This window comes from Athene noctua, chromosome 1 (assembly GCF_965140245.1).
Source record: "Athene noctua chromosome 1, bAthNoc1.hap1.1, whole genome shotgun sequence".
Classification (NCBI taxonomy): Eukaryota; Metazoa; Chordata; class Aves; order Strigiformes; family Strigidae; genus Athene; species Athene noctua.
Genome location: NC_134037.1, coordinates 261,873,987 through 261,895,758, shown reverse-complemented (window position 1 = coordinate 261,895,758; position 21,772 = coordinate 261,873,987). Strand labels below are relative to the sequence as shown.

General features: G+C 43.3%; 1 protein-coding gene across 2 annotated transcripts; it reads right to left on the bottom strand.

The window, feature by feature from the left end:
- Positions 1 to 7,817: 7,817 nt before the first annotated feature.
- THAP12 (THAP domain containing 12) lies at positions 7,818 to 20,746 on the bottom strand. 2 transcript variants are annotated; one of them, XM_074918728.1, is made up of 5 exons: positions 20,639 to 20,746; positions 14,521 to 14,641; positions 12,779 to 12,886; positions 11,728 to 11,764; positions 7,818 to 11,443 (listed from the first exon to the last, which is right to left on the bottom strand). In XM_074918728.1, the coding sequence occupies exons 1-5, from the start codon at positions 20,725 to 20,727 to the stop codon at positions 9,495 to 9,497; spliced, it is 2,304 nt and encodes a 767-aa protein (XP_074774829.1). In that variant the 5' UTR covers positions 20,728 to 20,746; the 3' UTR covers positions 7,818 to 9,494. The 2 variants fall into 2 exon arrangements, with proteins under 2 accessions (XP_074774829.1, XP_074774837.1); XM_074918736.1 differs by lacking the exon at positions 20,639 to 20,746 and adding an exon at positions 20,245 to 20,337.
- Between the last annotated feature and the right edge of the window lie 1,026 nt (positions 20,747 to 21,772).

The window sequence follows — 21,772 nt, the reverse complement described above, 5'->3', positions numbered from 1 at the left end:
AGATAACACCACACGACGAACACAAGAACTTCATTTTTACGTATTAGATACAACTCTAGTGAAGTGCTGAGAGCACAGAAAAAGCTAATTTCCCACTTAGTTCTGCTGAGCTTGTACTGAATCACAAATGTGGGATAACTTTCCCGAACAACTTTTCAAGATTTAACTGCAGCACCAGGAAAGCCTGTTCTGAAACACACTGATCCTCAAGGACTCCAGGGAATTTGCAGACACACAATTATTTTGCATTTGTCTCTGATCTCACCTGTGTGGAAAATGAAGATTCTCTGCCCACTTTCGATTCCTAGTGAAAAATTGCTTCTGCCATTTTTTTCCTAGTATACAGTTTTCCTTCTTGTTCTTTGCTTTTTTTTTTAATACAGGAAGGAAATGTAAGAATGTCAGGTCTAAGGTGACCGCTCTGTAACACAACACGTATTTTTCTTCCATGTGGAAGAGGAATACCAAGTTGTGCAAATGCCAAAAATGTTCTTCCCCTCACCCTGCTGCAGTAACACTTGTTACTTATCTACAAAAGTAAGCAAAAAACCCCAACTGTAGACAAAAGGTTTGCTCACTGCTCAGCTGTGCACTCACTCTAATTAGATAAACAATCTAATAAATTGGAAAGCAAAACAAAACAAAAGGAAGATGCAATTTGTCTTTATCTATTATGAAAATGAGTTAGACTGGGGTGGTACAGACGCGATTTTATATAGCGTTCATCCAAGCTTTTCAGCTGAAACTTTCTATAAGATGGGAAAACGATCTGTGAATTGCTCTGTTTTCCTACATGGTTCATTCAGGATGAAGGAAACTCTGTTTATAAGATGAAATTTTTTATTTTGATGACATCTAACCACACAAGGTTGTCTTAATTTGTCTTCATTTTAATCTTGAGAGGATTAAAAATTCATAAAATTATGTTTCACACCAGATTATGACTATTTAAACGATTTTTTAAAATTATTTTTTATTATTCAGTATTATTGTTGAATCAAAACCACCAATTATTTTATAGCTCTGTTCCCAAATTCTTTCCCAGCCCAGGAGAAGCTGTGATATATTCGAATATCCCTACCAAAAAAACGTCTAAACCTGCATACTCATAACTCTTGATGCCTTTAGCATATTGAAACATCTACTGTGCAACAGCTCTGGGACAAGCAAGGAATGCAAGACACATTTTTATCTGACCTAACACAACTCTTACATGTAGTAAGATATTACCAAATTATTTGTAAATGAAAATCCTAGTGGAGCTCTGCTCAGCTCAGGGAAAGTATCACAGTACTTCAGGAAATACTGATTTGCTGGAAATGAAGAAATTATTATGTTAATTTTTTTTGTAATTAGATAAGCACGGGAGGTAGGTTTCTGAGTCAGCTGTGGGTATTTAATATTTTGAATGGATGTTGCCCACCTATGCTCCTTCCTTACACTCACATTCTCGTCTCCAACCTGCTCCCACCTTATTTTCTGCAGAGGTGCTTAGTCCCAGGGTGAGAGTGTTGGTATGAAGACATTAAGTGGAACTGTTCATAAACCGCTGTCGCTGCAAGAGGAGATGGTGCTGTTATGGGAGAAGAAGATGCCTAAATAACCAAAAACATACGGAAAGAGGTTCTAAGATTCTTTCTCTGCTGGTGATCCCTCCTTGTCCACTGCTGACAAAGCATGAATCAAAGTGGATACTGATGTTAGGAGCGGTTGTCTTCTTAGCTTTTATAAATACCATGGACCATAGCATTTATCTCAAACTAACTCAGCCCTGCTACCCTTTGTCTTTAAGTGCCGTTTGTCTTGTTTCTGCTGTCTCTCATCATGTTCTATCTGTAAGTCTCCTGGGCTAGAGACATTGTTTTACAGCACTGGGCAGGGCTTTGGGACACCTTGACATAGCGTCCTGATTCCCTGCAACTTTTTTGTGTGACTAGATGGAGGCCATAGTCACTTCAGATACCTGATAACTGGGCCTTACATCCCAGAGATTTTAGGAAAATAAATAGATCGACGACATAGAAAATACTCCAGAAATGGGGGTCATACGAATATCCATGATTGCATCTACGTGGTCTTTTGCGTACAAAAGGAAGTGAGTCCACGTGTGTCCCTAGCCAACAAGGAATCCTGGAACCATCTCCTCATCTTCAGGAGGGTGCATTGGTCCTGCTTTCAACTGCAGGTTCCCTGTTCTGCTCAGAGTATGGGCAGAGCACAGGGCTTTACTCTGCAAAGACCAGAGACCTGCATGACATCAGAGCAGGCCACGATCATGCAGAGTTAACAGGGAGTGAAACATGATGATACAAATCAATTAAAAGCTGAGAGTCAGTGCAGAGAAGATAAAGAAGTGTGAAGAGCAAAGTGTGGGGATCCAGATGACCTAATCCAACAGCAAGGTATGGATCCATACAATCTGCTATCTAACACAAACCCTTATTGCTAGAACATCTTCTGCTATAAGCACGCTCAGCAGCTGACTGCCTGTGTGGCAAACACATTTCAACCCATTCTCAACACGTGAGAAAAGAAACAGTATCATAAGAACACAGACTGGTTTGGGTTGGAAGGGACTGTAAAGATCATCTAGTTCCAACCCCCCTGTCACGGGCAGGGACACCTTCCACTAGACCAGGTTGCTCAAAGACCTGTTGAACCCGGCCCTTAAACAGTAGAAATGCTGCAACTATTTAGTCATCTGTGATGGGTTGCTATGTCTTTAATTTAAACAGCAGGTAATGACTGTACCAACAACAAGCTGGTCAACCCAAGAACAAGGAAGCAGAATAAGCAGCTGTTGCAAGTGGATTCTGACTGTGTCGGCTGCTACAGTCAGTGGGTAACTCATCCCTTGGGGGTTATGCTATTTAGGGTTGTAGATTACTGATTAAAGTAACTGTTTCCTGCACTCCTACCTGAGGGGACAGGCCACTATAAAGTCTAGAAACATTTTTCATCAGTTTGAGCTGTTTTAAGGTCACCTTTTCCCCAGAGACTGTAAGGGTAGTTCCCTTGGCTGGGCTCCCTGCACAGCCGAAGTTACAGAAGGAAAGCACAGATCTTTAATATTTGAAGAATACTGGTATTTGAAGAAAAGTGAAGAGGAACTTGCTGCTTTTCTACAATTGGGATCCATAAAAGCAGCATTTTAGGACAGGGGGGAGAAACAGGAGGCTAGGTGAGAAAGTGGATGGTTTGTTTAAACAGTAAACCTAACCTGATACATCTTGCAATATGTCCTGGTCAGAATAGAAGAGAGTCTTGTAAAGGGCAGAAGCAATGTCTAATGTGAACTGGAATTGAGAAGAGAATGCAACTTCATAAGCAAAAAAAAAAAAAAAAAAAAAAAAAAGGAAGACTATAGGCCTGAATTTGCGTAGGGGAAAGTAAATGGAGTACAGTAGAAAAAAAATATGTGTAATATGTAATAGCAGAAATGGAATACAATGGGGTTTTTCTATTCTCCAAACCACAATTAAAATGAGGGGATGTATTAAAAAAGGCCAATTTTTAAATTGTTTAGAAAGATTTCATTGTCACAGTATCTACTGAAAGCCAGCTGGGGAATGCAAGGTAATGCCAAGGTAGCTAAACAAATACAGCCCCAGTGCTCTACTCAGATGCTCAATTTTGTTTCTAAACGGAGATTTTCAAAATCTTGGCATTTTCCTGCCTTTAACTGTGCATGCCCAGCTTGACACCACTTTAAAGCTCCTTTCCAGAGCGGGGTAATGCTAAACACTTTCTAAAACCCACAGCCTTTCAATGCATCTCCAGTTGAGAAATATAAAACACAAGCATCCAAGAACAACGACCTTTGAAGAGCATGACTTTAGAGGACAGCAAGCTAGGCACAAAACCACAGGCCATACAAGGGCAGAAAAATAACATCTAGCCTTGGAAAGACCTGTCCTCCTTGCAGCTCTTTGCCTATCAGTGCTGGGAGAAAAAAGGTAGTGAGACCTGAAGGACAGTTGTAGCAGCAAGGTGTGCAGTAGCTTATCCATACCTTGGAGAAGCAAATAGTGCAAAAAATGGATGCATCAGCATTTTTTTTTTTTTTTTTTTTTCCCCTTGAAGGGTTTCCCAGGAGCAATGGTGCGCTCTCGGATGGAAAATTGCATCCAGGCTCTCTAGCTGTATTGTCCTGCCTGAAAGGTGTAAAGAGTCAGGATTAGAGTTGCCAATCTGTTCCGTTATCCCCTGTTGTTAGAATAAGAACGTGAAATAGTCTGGAAAATACAGGAATACCTGATGTTAAATTGTATGTATTACAAATACTTTCCAAATCCAGCTTTTATAATAACACAGAAGGGTGCCTCTGCATATGCCAAAATCCACACCGAAGCCACAGGTTTCTCAATAAACACATCTTCTGCACCGATGATACACTTACAGGGATTAAAGTTTAAAAGAACAGCGAAACAGAGAGAGGTCTGCTCACCTGCCAAGCAGTAATTCCTTCAAGCTTTCTGCTGTCTCTGCAGACACTGAACAGGGTACCCTGCCTTATGCACGACATTGATTTGGAAAGTGCAGCTCTGTGCGGTGAACTTGGAAAGTCTTAAAGTCAGTGCTCAGTTGCATACTTCCACTTAATCTTTTCAGAGTGGAGTGGAAACTACCTAATAATTAGCATGTGCTTAGGCTTATGTATTTTGCTCATGTAACAGTTGTGCACTTGGGTCTTAGGGTACAGGGTTCAGGAGGAGCTGTGTACGGTGTGGAGAGTCTCCCAGAAATAAGCCGTGTGCCTTTTACACTGGGTGTGCTTCTTCTTAATCAAAGCATTGCTCAGCAAAGGTGACATCTGCAAGACAAACAAGTAACTTCATCTGGCTTTGCATACTCTATATACTTATATACACACACAAAAGATGAACCAAAAAGTGACCTAGAAGTGATTATTCATTAGCCAAAGAGAAGTCCTCCAGGGTGCAGACTCTTTGCTCAGTGAGGTTCCTGGCGCTCATAGCTTTCCGTTGCTTTTTCATTATTAAAAAAGGAATTAAAACCATATTTTTCTCATTTCAATAAGTACCTTTATGATGTCCAAACAACTCCAACAATGATATCATCTGTCTCTTTCCTCCAGGGAGGAATTCAGGCCAGACCGTGATATTTCTGCTTATTCCTGAAGCACAGAGCCTCACCAAGGCGAAGGCAGCAAGCCTCACTCCTTAGGGGGGAAACGCACGTCACAGCACCATCCACTTTGTACCGTACCTCCTATAGATCCCTCCCTCTTCTTGAGAGCTGTTCAACACTATAAATTAAGAGTTAAGGCCTGAATCCTGCTAAGCCTGATCCCTGCAGGCAGATACCCAAGGCTGTTCTTCAGCGGGACGTGCTCACCAGTAAGGATCTGCCCATATGGATCCTATTTCTCCATGATATGTACAACATGTGGCATAATTGGGCTGCAGTCCTTGGAAGTGGCCTCTGATTTAATAAAACAGATGATTCACTTTCAACGTGTTAAGTCCTCCAGCTTAGGAAGGAGGTCAAGTGTGCCTTTAGTTGGCTGCGCGCGCGATGGTGGACCCGCAAGGACAGTCAGGTCCAAGGTCCCCAGCGCTGTCAGCCCCTCACAGACAGCTTCTCCTCCACACTCTGTGCCAGGTAACCCTTCCGTCAGCAGCACAAAGCCCTCCAGCCCACATCTGCTCAGCCCAAAACCACCACAGGCTGGTGGATGGGGATGGAGGAGATGACCAGGACCCATCTGGGCTTAGCTCTGGGCTTATATATTACACAGGCTTGGAGCATCACACTACCAACAAACTGTTGCCCTTGGCCAGCTGTCTCATGTATCTTCCACCTCTCTCCTGCTCCCCTCATGACCCAAACCCATGACCCTCCTTCCCAATGGTTCATAAACTTCCTTCCTTCACCAAGTTAGGAGGTGCTAACTAGAAGTGCCCTGCTGCTTCACTAGAAAACAGCCACAAAGCCTGAAGTTCTGCTCTGGGAGTGAGGGAGGACAAAAAAAGGAAAGCGCTGGTGCTAAGTTCTTCCCCTCAAACACCATGTCCTGTTGACAGTAGACGCTGAAGTCTTAGTTGCCAGAATCTACCTGCTAGAAAACCTCACTGAGGCTTGTGGGCCACGCCAGGTGTTGTCACAGCTGAGTAGACCTTCTAGAGCTTCTTCCAGGAGCAAGGAAACACAGCCCTGCCCTCTGATCCTCAGACATTTGCTGTCTGAAGAGGCGACAGAAACTTAATTTTCAAGCTCTAGCAGTTCAGTGTAGTCTCAGCTCTAACTACAGACCAGCACAGATAACCAGAGACTCTGTAGTCACAGCTGAGTGATGCCATGAGACACCTGAAACTACTGGCAGATGTGCTGAACTGCCTCCAGTCCTGGCTGGTTTTCAATGTAAATCAGTACTGCTAAGTATCTTTTAGTAGAGTTGTCACAGGACAGATTTATTTTCATCTTCTCAGAGTAATTGGAATGTTTCTGGCAACTCTTTTGAGATTTGCAGTGTTGCACAGAAACAAGAGCATGGGGGGAACAGGAGAGCTGCAACCGGAATCATTAAGTGGTTCTGGTCCTCTGCTTCCGTACAGCAGATCCTGGCAGGCAAAGAAGCAGTCACAGGATTTCTGCAGCCAGTGACAGAAATAACACCCCAGGAGAGAGAGCGCTACATGCCACTTTTTGAAAAAGCAATAGTGATTTCTAACAGGAACTCAGGCCATGGGAAAAGGAAACTGAGTTTGTGTATTAAGGCAAGCACTGCTTTCACAGAACACAACCAGCTGAGCAGCTAAGGAAAACCCACCTTCATGAGAATTATTTATATCTCAGCAGTGATACTTAAATAAGACATATTGCTTCATTACATAGAATGTGCCAAAAAGCCAGGTCAAAGCAAAGTACCTCAGATACACCTTGGAAATACATACTGCCCTGAATTGGCAGGATCGTTAAGATGGTAATTCACTCTGTCTCAAGAATTTGTTTTAAAAAATTGGAATCCAAGTTTAACTTTAGTGATTATTTGTCCCATTTTCAGACACTCTGCTGTCACTCTTTAAAACAGTATTACTGCATTCCACTTGAGTCGCATCCTTTCTCTGCACCCCCAGAAATAAGATGGGAGGCACTATAGTTTCGGTAAACAGGTTTTCCTCCACACAAATCTTTCAAGTTTTAAAGGGGCACCTATCATTTCAATCTGCTACTCCTTTGCTCCTCCGCATCCTGCCAAGCCATCACCCTGCACGCTACCTGCTACGGGTTCCTAAGTGACCCACTGATGTGCCTAAAAAATGAGGCATTCCTCAACAGGGCAATTCAAACAGGCTAAATAAGGAGCTTCTGACGGATTACAGACCATCTCGGCATCTCTGTGAAAAGCAGTGCAAGGATCAAGCACACCAAGCCATCAAGGCTCTTGGAGCCAGCTAATTAGCAACACTAGTCACAACCGTATGTCTCGGCTGAGCTCCAGTAGCTAAAGGAATGTTTTACAGCATTTCCCTTCAATTTGTCTCAACACATCGGTCAAAAAGATCTCATTTATACAGTCAGCAAGCAGTCTTCAGCTCCTTTGGCCAATTATATGGCCCTGGGTGCTGGTTTTCCTTCTCTGATTATGCCTGTAAGCCTGGGCTGACCCAGCCTGACTTCAGTGAGAGGGGACTCACAATCTCAGAGGACACGACCACCTCGCGTTGCTGTTTTTAACAGGGGAACTCACAGACATTCCCAGGATGGGAAAGATTTTTTAAATATATTTATTTTATTAAAATTGTAATCGAGATCTTCTTTAAAAAGGACAATTTTCCATATGACATCTAATTTTAAAATGTCTTTTTTTTTTTTTTAATAGCGTTAACATAGATCTGGGCTATTGTCATATATTCAGAGGAACAGAGCAAGCTATTAGCCAAAACACTTTACTGATTGAGGTAACAATTGCTCGAATATGAAAGCATGCCAGAAAGCATACACAAGTAACAAAGATAATACTTTTTAAATTTTTACTACTTCAATGTAAATAAAATACCCTGAAAACGTTTCTTAAAATATACATAGCCACTTTAATATCTATGCTTACTTACTAAAAGATTGGCTTTTTTTTTTTTTTCAAATTCATTCTTAATGTTTTAATGCAGTCAAAAAATAAGAGCTGTATTTATCACAGTCTCTATAACTATTCAATTTTCTGTTGCTCGGGGCCTTTCCCACAGCAACTGTACATAAAAGGACAACTATAAACAAGTTAGAAAACTGGCATGCATCAGGAGAGCTGCAAGACTTTTCAACCGTTCAAAATCTCATCTATTTCCACCTGTTTCAGTTAAAACCTTCCACAACTAAAAGCACTGCATTTAGTGCTGTCTCAAAATACTTTAAAAAAAAAAAAAAACCAAACCCTTCAGCAGAACATACAGATCAGAAGTGCTATTACACAGTTTCCCAGGTCTTAAGACAATGTCACTCACTAGAATTGACAAAGCAACAGAGAAAAAAATTGCCAAAACGAAAAGGTACCTTGCAAAAGAATACACACTCTGAGAGAGGCACAGCTTTACTACAAAATTCAATGCTATGTAAAAAGCAATTCACATTTTATTTTAAATTGCAATAAACTGTACAAAAATGTTTTCATTCTTGCCAAAAATAACAGCGATATTTTCAATCTTGCTTCTAGACAAACGAACTCTTATTTTAATCCTTCCTGCATGAGTTTACAAATAGACAATAAGATGCATGGGATTTTGTCAGAGTCAGGATAGAACAGATTTAACTGTGAAATAAATTTTAAGATTTTAGTGTCTTTTAAGAACTTCAGTATTACTGCCATGCTTGTTAAAAGCCTAAAGGAAAAAAAAAAAAAAAAAAAAAGTTGTGTCTCACACAAAGGAATGTAAACAGTCACTGAGAGATTAAAGAGGTTGACTCTTTCATGAAACTGTAAACGTACCTCTGGATCACTAACATTCACTTTACACCTAGAACAGTCCACAGCACCGGGATCGTGCAATAGCCGAGTGCACTCTCCAAAATGCCAATTAAATATACATCAAAGACTTTTTTTTTTTTTTTTAAGTTTTCAAAAAGAATAAAACCCTATGTAACAGAACCAAAATTCATTATAATCTCTTTAACATTTGATGCTTCTTATTATCCTAATTCATGAGCGAATATGTAACAGCCCCATCAGATCTACAATCACAATGTACTTTTTTCCAAGATGCCATAAAATAAGCGAGCACCTAAAGTCAATCAGACATACAAGCACCTCTGCCAAGAGCACGAGCTTCTTTTCAGGCCTGGTTTTGTTCGCATAACACATTTAATGCAGACTAACAAAACATAAGTTGGGTTGCTGACCACAGCTTCTTCAGTCTGAGACCTAAAATAGAAATAAAATTGCAGTCATTTTTTAGATTTCACAGTTTGTTTTTTTTCCTCAGCGTTGAAACCTGCATAAGAAAAAACTGTCTCAACAGATTGGTTAGAGCTTAACAAAATTAAGCATCTTCTGTTACTTCGGAGTTGTTTGAAGGAATAAAGTCCTCTTGAAATTCCACTTTACCTGGATAGAGTTTAATGTAGGTGTCCACCATTAAATCTAGGTCATGTTTTATATCGAAGTTTATGTTCAGCAGAGCTAGGTTGCTTGACCTTTGCTCTGTCAAGGTGTTTTTCAGGTATGCTTTTAAGCGCTTTCGTCCAATTTCATATTTTTCATTCTCCACCTTCATCACTGGAAGTATGCACAAGACTTTAAGCAATGCATAAACATTAGGGAAAAACTTTATGTCGGGCAAGTGAAGTGCTTCATAAATAGTAGCTGGAAGTTCAATATCTTTTCCTCTGTGCTTCCACTTTATTCTCCAACAATGAAGCTCAGCAGAAAGCGTGTCTGGATTAGGCAAGTCATTTTTATACATGTCAGCGTGATGCTCCTCAGATGTATTGAATTTCAGTTGCCCCATGACTGAGGGCACCAATGATAAACACTTAAGAGCTTTTAAATGTTGTTCTGAGAATATATCTTTTAATTCTTGAATTATATGCTCCACTGTGGGGACACTAAGGATTTCTTTGTAGTAGTTTTCTGAAGTTACCTCAGAATCCAAGTTCCCCTGCTGTGCCCTGCGAAATTTTCCTGGGAGTTTAATTTGTACATCCAGTTTTGTAGCCAAATTTGTTGCTTCCTCAAACCAAAATTCATGGTAAACTTCAATATTCTCCATCACTTCATTCAGAGAATGCAACACTGCTGTTAAGCTGCCAGCTGCAAAGAACACATCTGATGTTTGTCCTTGGAGATTTTTTCCAAATGCTCTTGTAAAAGACAGCACGTTTTTCAGAATTACAACGGTGACAATGAAGTCAAAATCTGTTAATGCACTTGAAAGAACAAATGCTCGACCAGCAATAAAGTTGTTCCACCTGACAGATGAGTCGCTGCTTACCGCATCCAAGCATAGGACCAACGCTTGCATGAGGTCCACTAAAACCTCAAAAGTATCATGCCTGCCTGTCCACTGAGAACGGCAGATCTCCTTCAGCTCATTAGCCTTCTCCTTATTGTTCTGAAAAAGGACAGAAATCATGTTGTCCAGTTCTTCTAGTAATTGCGGAGACTGATTAAAAAGACAGCAGACTTCTTCGATTGTTCCTAATGCAATAGAAACACCAACAACAGGGACAGATTTTGCCAGCCAAACGTTTAAGGCACAAGAGGAACACAGCGTATACACAGCTTGGGGATACTTTTCCAAGAGTCTTGTAGCCACAACTTTCATTTTAGAAGCAAACCCACTGGAGACAATGTAGGCTTGACCTCGACAGTACTCCATGTTTAGACCCCACTTTTCAGTAATAGTTGTGTGGAATTTAACAGCTAGAATTTCAGGATCAGCCTCATACGGTAAAAACCCTATGAATTCTTCTCTCAGATTATGAGAATCATCAACAAATCTCACCAACACCGGCAAATGCTCCTCTCCTGCTATATCTACTACTTCATCAGTGACAATAGAAAAGAAGTGCGAGTCTCTTACTTCCCTCAGCGTCTCCTCTCTAACACAGCTTTCACAGATCTCAAGCATTTGTTTCTGCTGAGTTTTTGAACAGTACTCAAGGTTGACTGCAGTCATCTCAAATCGTTTCCTCAGAACTTCATCTCCAGCATTTATTCTATATTCCAGTAGAGCCTGAAAGTTGTCTGAAGTAAAAATACCTTCTGGAAGCTCAACAACACTATGGCCATCCAAAGGAATATTTTGTTTCCCCATCAGGATCAAAATTTCGAAGAGAGATTTAAGGTAATCTTTGTTTTCTCTTTCCTCCAGTGTTAAGGGGACTGCTTCTTCCTCTTGTTCTTCCCCTCCTTCCTCTGAGACAGTATTTCGTTCATTGCTTTCATTCAGTTCTTGAGTTGCCTGTTCCCGTTCAAAAGCTTCCTCAACTACAAAATGTAAAATACTGTCAGTGTCAAGAAAACGTGACTAAAACATAACATTTGCTTCTCCTTACTATCCTCATTACCTTTAAGTTACTGGGGTCCAGAGAAGACTATTTCCAGTGTAAAAGTGAATGAGTAATTCAGAAAGAGTTTAAACTGGCTGTTTGAATCAAGCAGCAACTCAATTATCCTCCTCACATATCTAAACTTACAGTTACGTGTCATGTATTATCTTGTCAGCCTTAGTAAATGAAGTTTTTATGAACTCAATTATTTTGCCCACTTACTCTTTTGTTGCTTCAGTGTTCTTATTTCATCTTCACTCTTTTTAAAAAAAAAAAAAGAAAACAAAGTTATATTGATAATAACATCTAGCACATGACCATAAAATATTAAAACACACCAAGATCAGGTACAAATATTGTAGACGAGAATGTTTTAAGAGTGTTAATATTTACCAAAAAATGAGAGAACGTCCAAGAGAAGGAGGTTTCTTCGGGTAGTTTACGGCTGTCATGACACATACCCACTAACTACATGAGAATAGTTTGATACTGCTGCTGAGGTTCCTGTACATGTATTAGGAGTTTGTTCAGTATGTATTTTATAAGCAAGTCGATTCCATTAAAGAATTCTGTTTTAATATGGACGTGCATTGTCAGTAGACAGAACAGTCGTTAACTCTATTTTCAGTCAATAAACAGGCTCGAACTCATAAAGAAATATTTAGAAATCGTCTGTAATTTTCCAACATAAAAGCAGTTTAGGAGTTTAACTCCTCTTAATTGTCAGTATACTTACAACCACAGAGACCTAGAGACACTTCTTCTGTGACACAAAACATATCGACAAGATAATTCCACAAAAAACTTCCTGATCTTGGTTTTATACATAGATCGTCTTTTCAGAATAAGCTAAAACAAGCATGTCTGAAGGGGTGCAGACTTCAGAAGTTAAACAGGTGAACCGAAGATCACAATCAATATGCAGGAAGAATTTCAGGGTACCATGTGTAAGTTGTTATTACAGTGATAACAAAATACAAAGGAAAAGGAAGCTATGCAATTTCTATGGAAGACAGAATCAGCTCTGGCTCAACACATTTCATTTTCCAGATTATTTCCTTAAACCTTTTTTAGCAAATAAAATCTATATCAGCAGAACACCTGGGCATTTAACTTATAATCAACAAAAAGATACTAGAATAGGCAATACAGAAAATGCAAACACTCGAGTGCTAAATATTATTTGACACTTACATAAAAGTTTCACATGAACTTACTCGCCTTTACTGTTTTAATATTAAAAAAACCCCACAAACTTACATGAAAAACTTACCAGTTCTTTTATCCTTTTTCTATGTCTGCTGTGGGGATTGTTCAAGTGACTTGTAAGATCAAATATCGTTGGCACAGCATTATCCCGTAAAACTGTTCTGTAAGGGCTCTGTAAGAAGACAGACATCTAGATTAGGGATTTCTTTGGGAAATCTCACTGTGTGTGCACAAATTCCAGAATTTCAGATGCCATGCCATTCTCTTTTTTTATGAAGTATTTTCACTTTCTGATGTTTCAAAACAAACAGAAAGCTAAGCTATGCAGTTCACATTTAAGGGATATCAAGATAACACTGAAAAAGAGAGGAGAGATACTACAGAAAACCGCAACCCAAACCACAAATACTTCTTCCTCCCCATTATCTTCACATCAAAGACCCCAGATGCCATAATTTTAATTTACTGCAGTATTATGTTTTTTTTATAAATAAACATTCTGGATAGAAACACATTTATGCATCAGAAAGGAAACGTTTTGTTACTATTGTGCTTTGTTTTTTTTATCACTTGTTTCAGAATTCTAGAAACAATCACAGAAACATTTTCATTGCAAAAATGTTCAACCGCTTCTTTATGCAGACTTATGAATTTCAAAAACCACTACTGTGAAAGACCATACTGAATGAAAATTTATCTGTCAAATGTGCAGGAGGAAGAAAAGATTTCTAGATGGTCATGTCAATGCTTCTAGCAGTTAAATAAAAATATTTTAAGTAAAACTTTATATTTTATACTGTACCTTTTATATTTTATACAGTTAAATAAAAATATTTTAAGTAAAACTTTATATAAGTTTATACTGTAAACTTATGTTGCCGAAACTGGCTAATTTCCAGTAAATACAGAAGTTTAACTGATGATGTTTATACCTGTCGCTAAATTGAAGTATTAATTTAAATTAAACAAACCAAGTTTCATGATGTTTCATTTCAGATTCAGAATTACTCCCAGTATTCATCCCAGTATTTCTGGGATGCTGGCTAATCAGATACCCTGACACATGTAATACCACCAGGAGCTCAGAGTCTGACCTGCACATTTTAATTATCCCTTGTCACTAAAGGACTGATTTTGCCTATGTAGCAGAGTGAAATTCAGCCTAGAAATTAAAACCTGATACAAATCCCCAAGTCCACGTTTCCTGCTGTTATGTAAGCTGCGAGAAGCAACATTATCTTGTTAACAAGAAGAATTGAAAGCTATTATTTTATTAACAGGAAACAATGCCAAGATTTTAGCTGGATAAAATATAACAGGAACCAAAAGCTTGACAGATGCAAAGAATGTTTAAATCTCTTGGCCACAATAGAGTGTAATGTAACCAAATCACACCACGCATACGCTTCAGTAACAGAACATTAATGATTTTAAATAATGAGAGGTATGCAAACTTACATACTTACACCCAATAAATTTATATAATGTAGTAACATCTAGTGACACTAAACAAAATGAGCATTGCTTTGCCTGAGGAGAGAACTGCAGTGAAGACCAGCACTCCCACAAACATATTAAACCAGCAGGAGCAGCTCTGCTTTTCTCTTCCCCAACTGCTCATTTCCATCCCATCCTTTGTGCCAACATCTGCGAGCCTGTGCAGTGCCCTGGACCATGACAATGATCTCAATTAAGACTAAGAGATTAATTTTCCCAGGGGAATCACAGATTACAATTCAGCACTCCGATGAAAAACATTTGTCACATTTTTCAAGACGCAATAAAGAAATGCTTGGGTTTACTTACACTTCTACATATCATAGAAGTCTCAAAATGTTTAGCGCACAATCTGTAATGCTTGTTGAGCTGATCTGGAGTTTTATCTTCTAAATCTGCTCTTCGACAGTTCTCTACCCATCTTTGACATCTGCATGTAAGCAAAAGAATTAGCTAGTTTTAAGATAAAACAAAATCCCCTGCAATTTCAAACCGTACTCAAAGTTGGAGTGCAGCCAGCCCTGCCCTTTATGTGAGGCTAAGAAAAGTTCTGTACACCTTCCGTTGTAACGTACCATCAAATCTTTTTTTAAAATTTGGGTTTTTTTTCCTTTTGCTCATCACTTAACACCTCCCCAGCAAATTCATGAATCTCTTCCCTTGATCTGTATATTCCTGCCTTTATCTCACACACACACACACACCCCCCCCAGACTGTAATGCAGTTGCTCATGAAACCCAACCATTTAATTCTGAAGAATTTAATCTTAAAAAGAGAAGTTAAGAGATATGCTTATAGACTAAAGTCATAAAGTTTCTGAAGGCAGTTATTAAAATAGTTATCCTCTCCACCTCCCTCCAAAACACAGCATTTTTCTTATTGTGGTCACTGGGGACTTCAGAGCAGATTTTTGAAGAGGGAAATAATAAAAATTAAAAATCGATCATTCTACAGACAGTGCTCACACACCTCAAGTATGTTTTTGTTACTTGCATATTTTCACATTTACTTCTGCCTTGGATTTGTTCTCTGAGATACAACACAAAGCTAATGAAATATTCTTCTACTAATAGGGCTCCTTTTAGATATGCAAGATACTGTTTCCTCTGGTGAGCAAAACACTTGCAGTAATTGATATAAACGCATTAATCAGCCTGTATTTCCCCCAACGGGGTCTGTGCAATCATTTTCTTGCTATGGATTTTTGAGCAACGTGCCTAGACTAGTTCTGCACAGCTACTCCAGTAAAACTCATCTGCTATTTTATTTGTGCGGTAAATACATATATCTAAAAATTAACAAGACTCCAGCAGCTGGTATCTCTGTATTTAAAAGCTTTTTTTTAAAAAAAAAAAAGTCATTTCCTTCGTGCAAAAAGAATCCTCTGAAGCAGCATGATTTTAATGCACTTGCTTACACCTCATGGCATCACAGAGCCACTAATTTACAATGACGTGTAACTAAATAGAGAGCTGAAAATACAATACAGATGGCTAAAAACGTTCACATGAACACAACCGATTTGTTCATTATTCTAACGGTACAGAGTGGTTACACAAGTTCTCATTACTCTTAGGGTTAAATTCTTCCCCAGACAAACTCACGAATGACAGAGACAACTCCATTATAAAGAATTACAGTAATATCACAATAATTCTACAGCAAAAAGGAGAAGGAACTTTCACTACAGTCTCACTGACTTATTTTACTTTACAACCCATCAGTTTTCCACAGATTCTTATTTTAAAGTGTTGTGGTGGTTTGTTTTTGTTTGGTTTGTTGTTGTTTGTTTGTTTTTTTAATTGGTACATGTTGGCAATGTCCACAAAGTTCCAGGAACATACACAGAGAAGTTACACGAAGAGTCTACTATTTCAGTTGTTCCCCACAACCCGATTATTGCTGAATTTCATAAAAGTGAAAAAATTACTTGGTCCACTTAAAAACAAAAATCTTCTCTTTTAGTCCTAAATTAAAAAGAAGATGGGTTCTGACCCAAGAAACAGCTAGAAGCTAGAGGAAGCAATTTTGCTATTATTTTGGACTACAAATACGGAATTATTGCTCATAGTAGCAAGAAGGAATAAATAGTGATTATTCAACAATTTAGGAATGAAGGCTGTCTTGCCAGATGTTTTGGTGGGCAGCCCAAATGAGGAAATCCACAGGTCTGAGTGGATTCACCATCACCTCTACTTTAACCGAGTGCAGTAACGGGCAGCTGTGAAGATGAAAGAGGGGAATCTTGGATTCTGATCTCTGCTGGCTGAACCACTTCTGCATCTTAATTTCTTGTTCTTGCAAAATATCCAAATATCAGTGGCAGTAAGTGCCATAAAACCAATCATTTTTAATACTGTTCTCCGAGATCCACACAGAGTATCCTTAATAATGACTTCAAATAAGAAAAAAAAAAATGTTTAAAAACCCCTAAATTTTTGGCACCGCAGATCCTGCACTCTTGCCTGGACAGTGCAATCACCCCAACAAGAGAACAGGAGTGTCCTTTATTTACCCAAATGGTTATATTAACACAGTCTTTTTACACCGGAGACCTTTAGCACAAAGGTTATATTGAATCTGGCTCTTCTACTTTCTAAGCGGGTGCCGATTACTAGATAACTCATTCAAGGTGATCGCATCGGGCTGTCACAAATGCTGATGAGCCTCCCAGCAGTTAGTGGGGAGGGTTTCAGTCCAGAGGGGTCTTCAGAGGAAGAGCCTGACCCTCATGGTTTCACCTGCCTCTCTCAGTGACTCAGGGAAGCTGAGGAAGAGCACCAGGGAGCCAAGTCAGAGTTCCTCATGTTACGGATAACTCCTCTAAATCACCTCCTGGCAACCACAGAGGGACAAACTGGTGGCAGCGATGGTGCATCTAGAACTAGCACACAGTTGTCAAGGTCAGACAAAAATCTGTCTGAATCCCTTCACTGCCCACGTTGCTGCCAACCAGAGAACAAGTAGACACTATGACTGCTAGGGACCAGATCAGAGTAATGCGTGACGGGAGAAGATAACACGGGCTCTTCAGAAAGGTCTTACTCAGGAAATGAGTCTCACAAAGATTAAATGAACCACCCAACATGCCTCTCCCTTCCCAGCCTCTTCTACAGTTAAAGAAAAGTGGCCATGGCCGCTGCCTTTTGTGCTGAAGTCAACACTGTCTGAGCACAGGATCCAAAAGCCACCCTTGGCCTCCAGAGCCCGTCTGAGGATCCTGATCAGGCACCAAGCTCCTCACCACATCGGAGCAGCAGATAGGAACCCAGAACTCTAGACAGCTAGGAAACTACTGGCAAGGGCTGGAGCGCCGACGTCCCCTCAGAGAGCTACAGGACTAGCGGGAGATGGCAGAGGATATGTGACTGGATTCCAACATGCAAACTCCATCTGAGCCTGGATTTGGTCCTTCAGTCTTGCTACAAGTTTGGCTCCAAAAGGAATGCTCTCCGAGGAACGAGGGATGGAAGAACAAAGCAAAATGAGGTCAGACCCCTGAAATCACCCAACATAGCTCTGCATGGCATCATCCAAGCAGCAACTAGAAATATTATAGAGTAAAATTATGTATAAAAATTTCTCCATTTTTTCGGTATTCAACTAACGCACACTGTATACTGTTGCACAAGTGCTTTAGTTGCAAAATACTTGGTGCGAATTACAAGTCAGGTCAATGCAACATATTACACCACTGCTTAGGTATTGCTCATAAGCTTTTAAGGTTTTCTTCAGTCACAAACTTTACATGTTCAGAGATCTGCTGACATCTCATGGAAGCTCAAATGGCAGTTTATTGAGATGAGGATAGAGCGTAACCTTTATGTTACCTCACTCCTGGTCAGCTGCAGCAGAATAGCACCTCTCTGCTTAAGAAGCATTTTGTTCTAAATACTCACACCTCACTTAACCCAAACCACCACAACAGAGTCAGAAACATGGATGAAGATTAAACAGATCTTACGGTGGGAATCACTGCCTAGACTGCATCAAAGTATGAAATATTGTAGGAATACAACAGAAGATTGGCAAGGAGGAGTGTAAACAAGCTCAAGTGACTTGCAGCTGGGGTGCTGAAAAACACATATATCACACTAATTGTTGTTTAGCTCTGCACGCTTGGCGAGTAGAATGTCTGCACTTAGATAACACAGGCCTGTGAGAAACTCACAGGCACCTCGTCCTTGAGATTCCTGCTCTGCTGTGGGAAAGATCAAAGGACAGTGGAGAAGTACGCCTGTGAAAATCCTGGGTACATACAGGTAAAAGCAGCAAGCCCAAGACCTTTTTTTTAATCTCCTTTTCCGGACTCTCGAGGACCTGCGTCCCTGCTTGCGTGCCTCTGCCCAGGTGCTGCTGTGGAGATCCGCCAGGTCATGAGATAACGGGGATTAATTTACTCTTTGCATTTTATCTGTGGTTTTGTGGTTGTTTCTGTGTCCTGCCTGCACCGGCTCACACACCAGTGTCCTATTTGTCACACACACACCTCATCATCCAGCACTATGTCACCTCAGCACACACAGCACAACTGAGACTTCCACTGCCCGAACCAGCGCTGGCCCTGCACGGGCTCCCCACGATGCACAGGCTCCCCTGACTCACCCCATTGCTCCTGCACCCCTCCAGCTGCCCCACACCTCTAACAGCCATACACCCCATCGCTGCCCCACACCCCTAATAGATGTGCACCCCTTCGCACCCCAATATCTCCTCACACCCTCCCGCACTCCTCACAGTCAGGCAGCCCCTTAGGGCCTGGCACTCCTTCACACCCCTCATGGCCACGCAGTCCCCCACTCCCTCAGCCCCCCCCTACCTCCCAGCAGCCCCTCACTCCCTCAGTCCCCCACAGTCCTCACAACTACACAACCACTCACTCCCTCAGCTCCCCACTTTCTTGCAGCCTCCCACTTCCCTCACAGCCAGGTAGCCCCCCACTCTCCTCACGACTATGCAGACACTCCCTCCCTCAGCCCCCCACATCCATCACAGCCTGGCAGCACCTCACAACCCTCAGCCCCTCACTCCCTCGCAGCCCCACAGTCCCTCACCCCCACCTCCTTGCAGCCCCGCCACTGCCCTCACAGTCACAGAATCACAGAACCATCTAGGTTGGAAAAGACCTTGAAGATCATCCAGTCCAACCATTAACCTCACACTGACAGTTCCCAACTACACCAGATCCCTCAGCACTATGTTGACTCTACTCTTCAACCCCTCCAGGGATGGGGACTCCACCACCTCCCTGGGCAGCCCATTCCAACGCCCAACAGCCCCTTCTGCACAGAAATCCTTCCTCAGAGCCAGCCTGACCCTGCCCTGGGCAGCTTGAGGCCATTCCCTCGGGGCCTGGCGCTGGGGCCTTGGCTCCAGAGACTCATCCCCCCTCTCTGCCCCCTCCTGGCAGGGAGTTGCAGAGGGCCAGGAGGTCTCCCCTCAGCCTCCTCTTCTCCAGACTGAACCCCCCCAGTTCCCCCAGCCGCTCCCCAGCAGACCTGTGCTCCAGACCCTGCCCCAGCTCCGTTGCCCTTCTCTGGCCACGCTCGAGTCATTCAATGGCCTTTTTGGGGTGAGGGGCCCAAAACTGAACCCAGGAATCGAGGGGCGGCCTCCCCAGTGCCAAGCCCAGGGCTCAGACCCCTTCCCTGTCCCTGCTGGCCACGCCAGTGCTGACACAAGCCAGGATGCCGTTGCCCTCCTTGGCCCCCTGGGCACACTGCTGGCTTCTGTTCAGCCGGCTGTCAATCACCCCCCCAGGTCCCTCTCTGACTGGCAGCTCCCCACTCCCCTCAGTCCCCCACGGCGAAGCAGCCCCCCACGGCCAGGCCGCCCCCTACTCTCCTCACAGCCCCCCACCTCCCTCACATCCAGGCAGCCCCTCACGCCCCGCAGCCCCCCACCTCCCGGAGCGGCACCGCCGTTTGCCGCCCTTTCCACAGCCCCCCCACACCCCCCAGCCCCGGCGGGAGCGAAGGGGCGGGGGGGGGGGGCCCAGAGGCGGCCGCTCCGGCGCATGCGCAGCGGCTCACCCGCCTCCCCGCCGCAGGCCGCAGGGTCCCGCGGAGCCCCGCCCCCCCGGCGCCACAGCGTGCGCGGCCTCCGCCGGGAGAGGCGGCAGCTCCGGGCGGCCGCCGGCCCCTCACAGCCGCCTCCCGCCGGCCCTCCCTGCCCCGCGCTGCGGTGGGTCGCGTCCCACCCGCGCCCCCTCCTCAACCCCGGCCTAGGTGAGGAGGCGCGGAGAGGGGAGACGCGGAGGGAAGGGGGAGGGAGGGAAGCGCCTCCCCGCCGCGGCGTCCCCTCGGGCGGAGCGGAGGGCTGCGGGCCGGCGGGGCCGGAGGGGAGAGGCGAGCGCGCCGACCCGCCCCACCGCAGCGCGGGCCGCCTTCCTGAGGCGGTGCCGGCAGTGCCCGGCGGGGGTCTCACCTGACCGGGTCCCGGGGGAAGCGGAAGAAGGCCAGGTCGGACTGGGTGCTCTTGCGGGTGCAGTTGGGAGCCGCACAGAAGTTCGGCATGGTCCCCCGGAATGGCGCCGCTGCCCCTTTAAATCCGCGGGCCGGAGGGAGGGGGGTGGGGGGTGTATGTGGGGTGGAGGAGGAGGACGGGGGGGAAGGGAGGGAGGCGGGGGGTGTGGGGGGGAAGCGGCTCTACACTGCTGTGAGCGGCCGGGAGGATTCACCGCCACCGGCCGCCGGGAGGAGAACCGCCCCCTTCCCACAGTGCACCGCGCCCGGCCGCGGGAGAGCGCTCATGCGCCGGCGGGGCCCGGAGGAGCGGGGCGCATGCGCGGGCGGGGAGGGGCGGGGCCGCCAGAGCGCGGGCCGGCGCGTGAGGGAGCGGCCCGCGGCGGCGGCGCGCATGCGCAGAGGCGCAGGGCCGGGCTGGCCCGGCCCGTGTTCCGCTGGGCCGCTGCCGGGTGGAGAACGGGCGGTATATCTGTGGCACCTTGGGTATGTCTGCCTTAAAAATGACCTGAGCGTGTAGAGTGAGCTCATAGCCTTTTTCTCTTGTCTTTTTTTCTTCTGTTGTGCTTTTTAGGAAGGTGTCATTACTACACAGCCCGGATAATGAGAGAAACCACAAGTGTTCTAAGTAATAATCAAACGGGGAGTATACCTAGCGTGAAGATATTGTCAGGTCTGTCACAGGTAAAAAACGAAAGAGAAACAGAAAACTGGATAGTTGGAAGAAGAAAAACATTAATTCACCAACTGTGGCCTGCTGGTAGTTTGAGGCAGTAGTACAGCAGCTGTGAAACTTATAAATGCTGATGGCAGGTGATAATTGTTTCGGGTGTAGTAGTGCCATCGTGTCAGAATTCAGCTGTGATGCATCTTTAAAAATCATTTAAAAAGTGTACTGACGTGGAAATTTGATGGGCTTAAGGAAGCATAACCCCAGTATATGAAATAGCCAAAGTATGTGTCTTTTCCAAAAAGAACATGAAGGAAAAACAAAAAAAAAACCACCCCTCATTTGATTCCTTTTCTCTGGGTTCAAAACTTGTAAGCTTTTTTGTTTTGTGTGAGTAGGACAAAAGCTGTCTTCCGCGAGGAAACA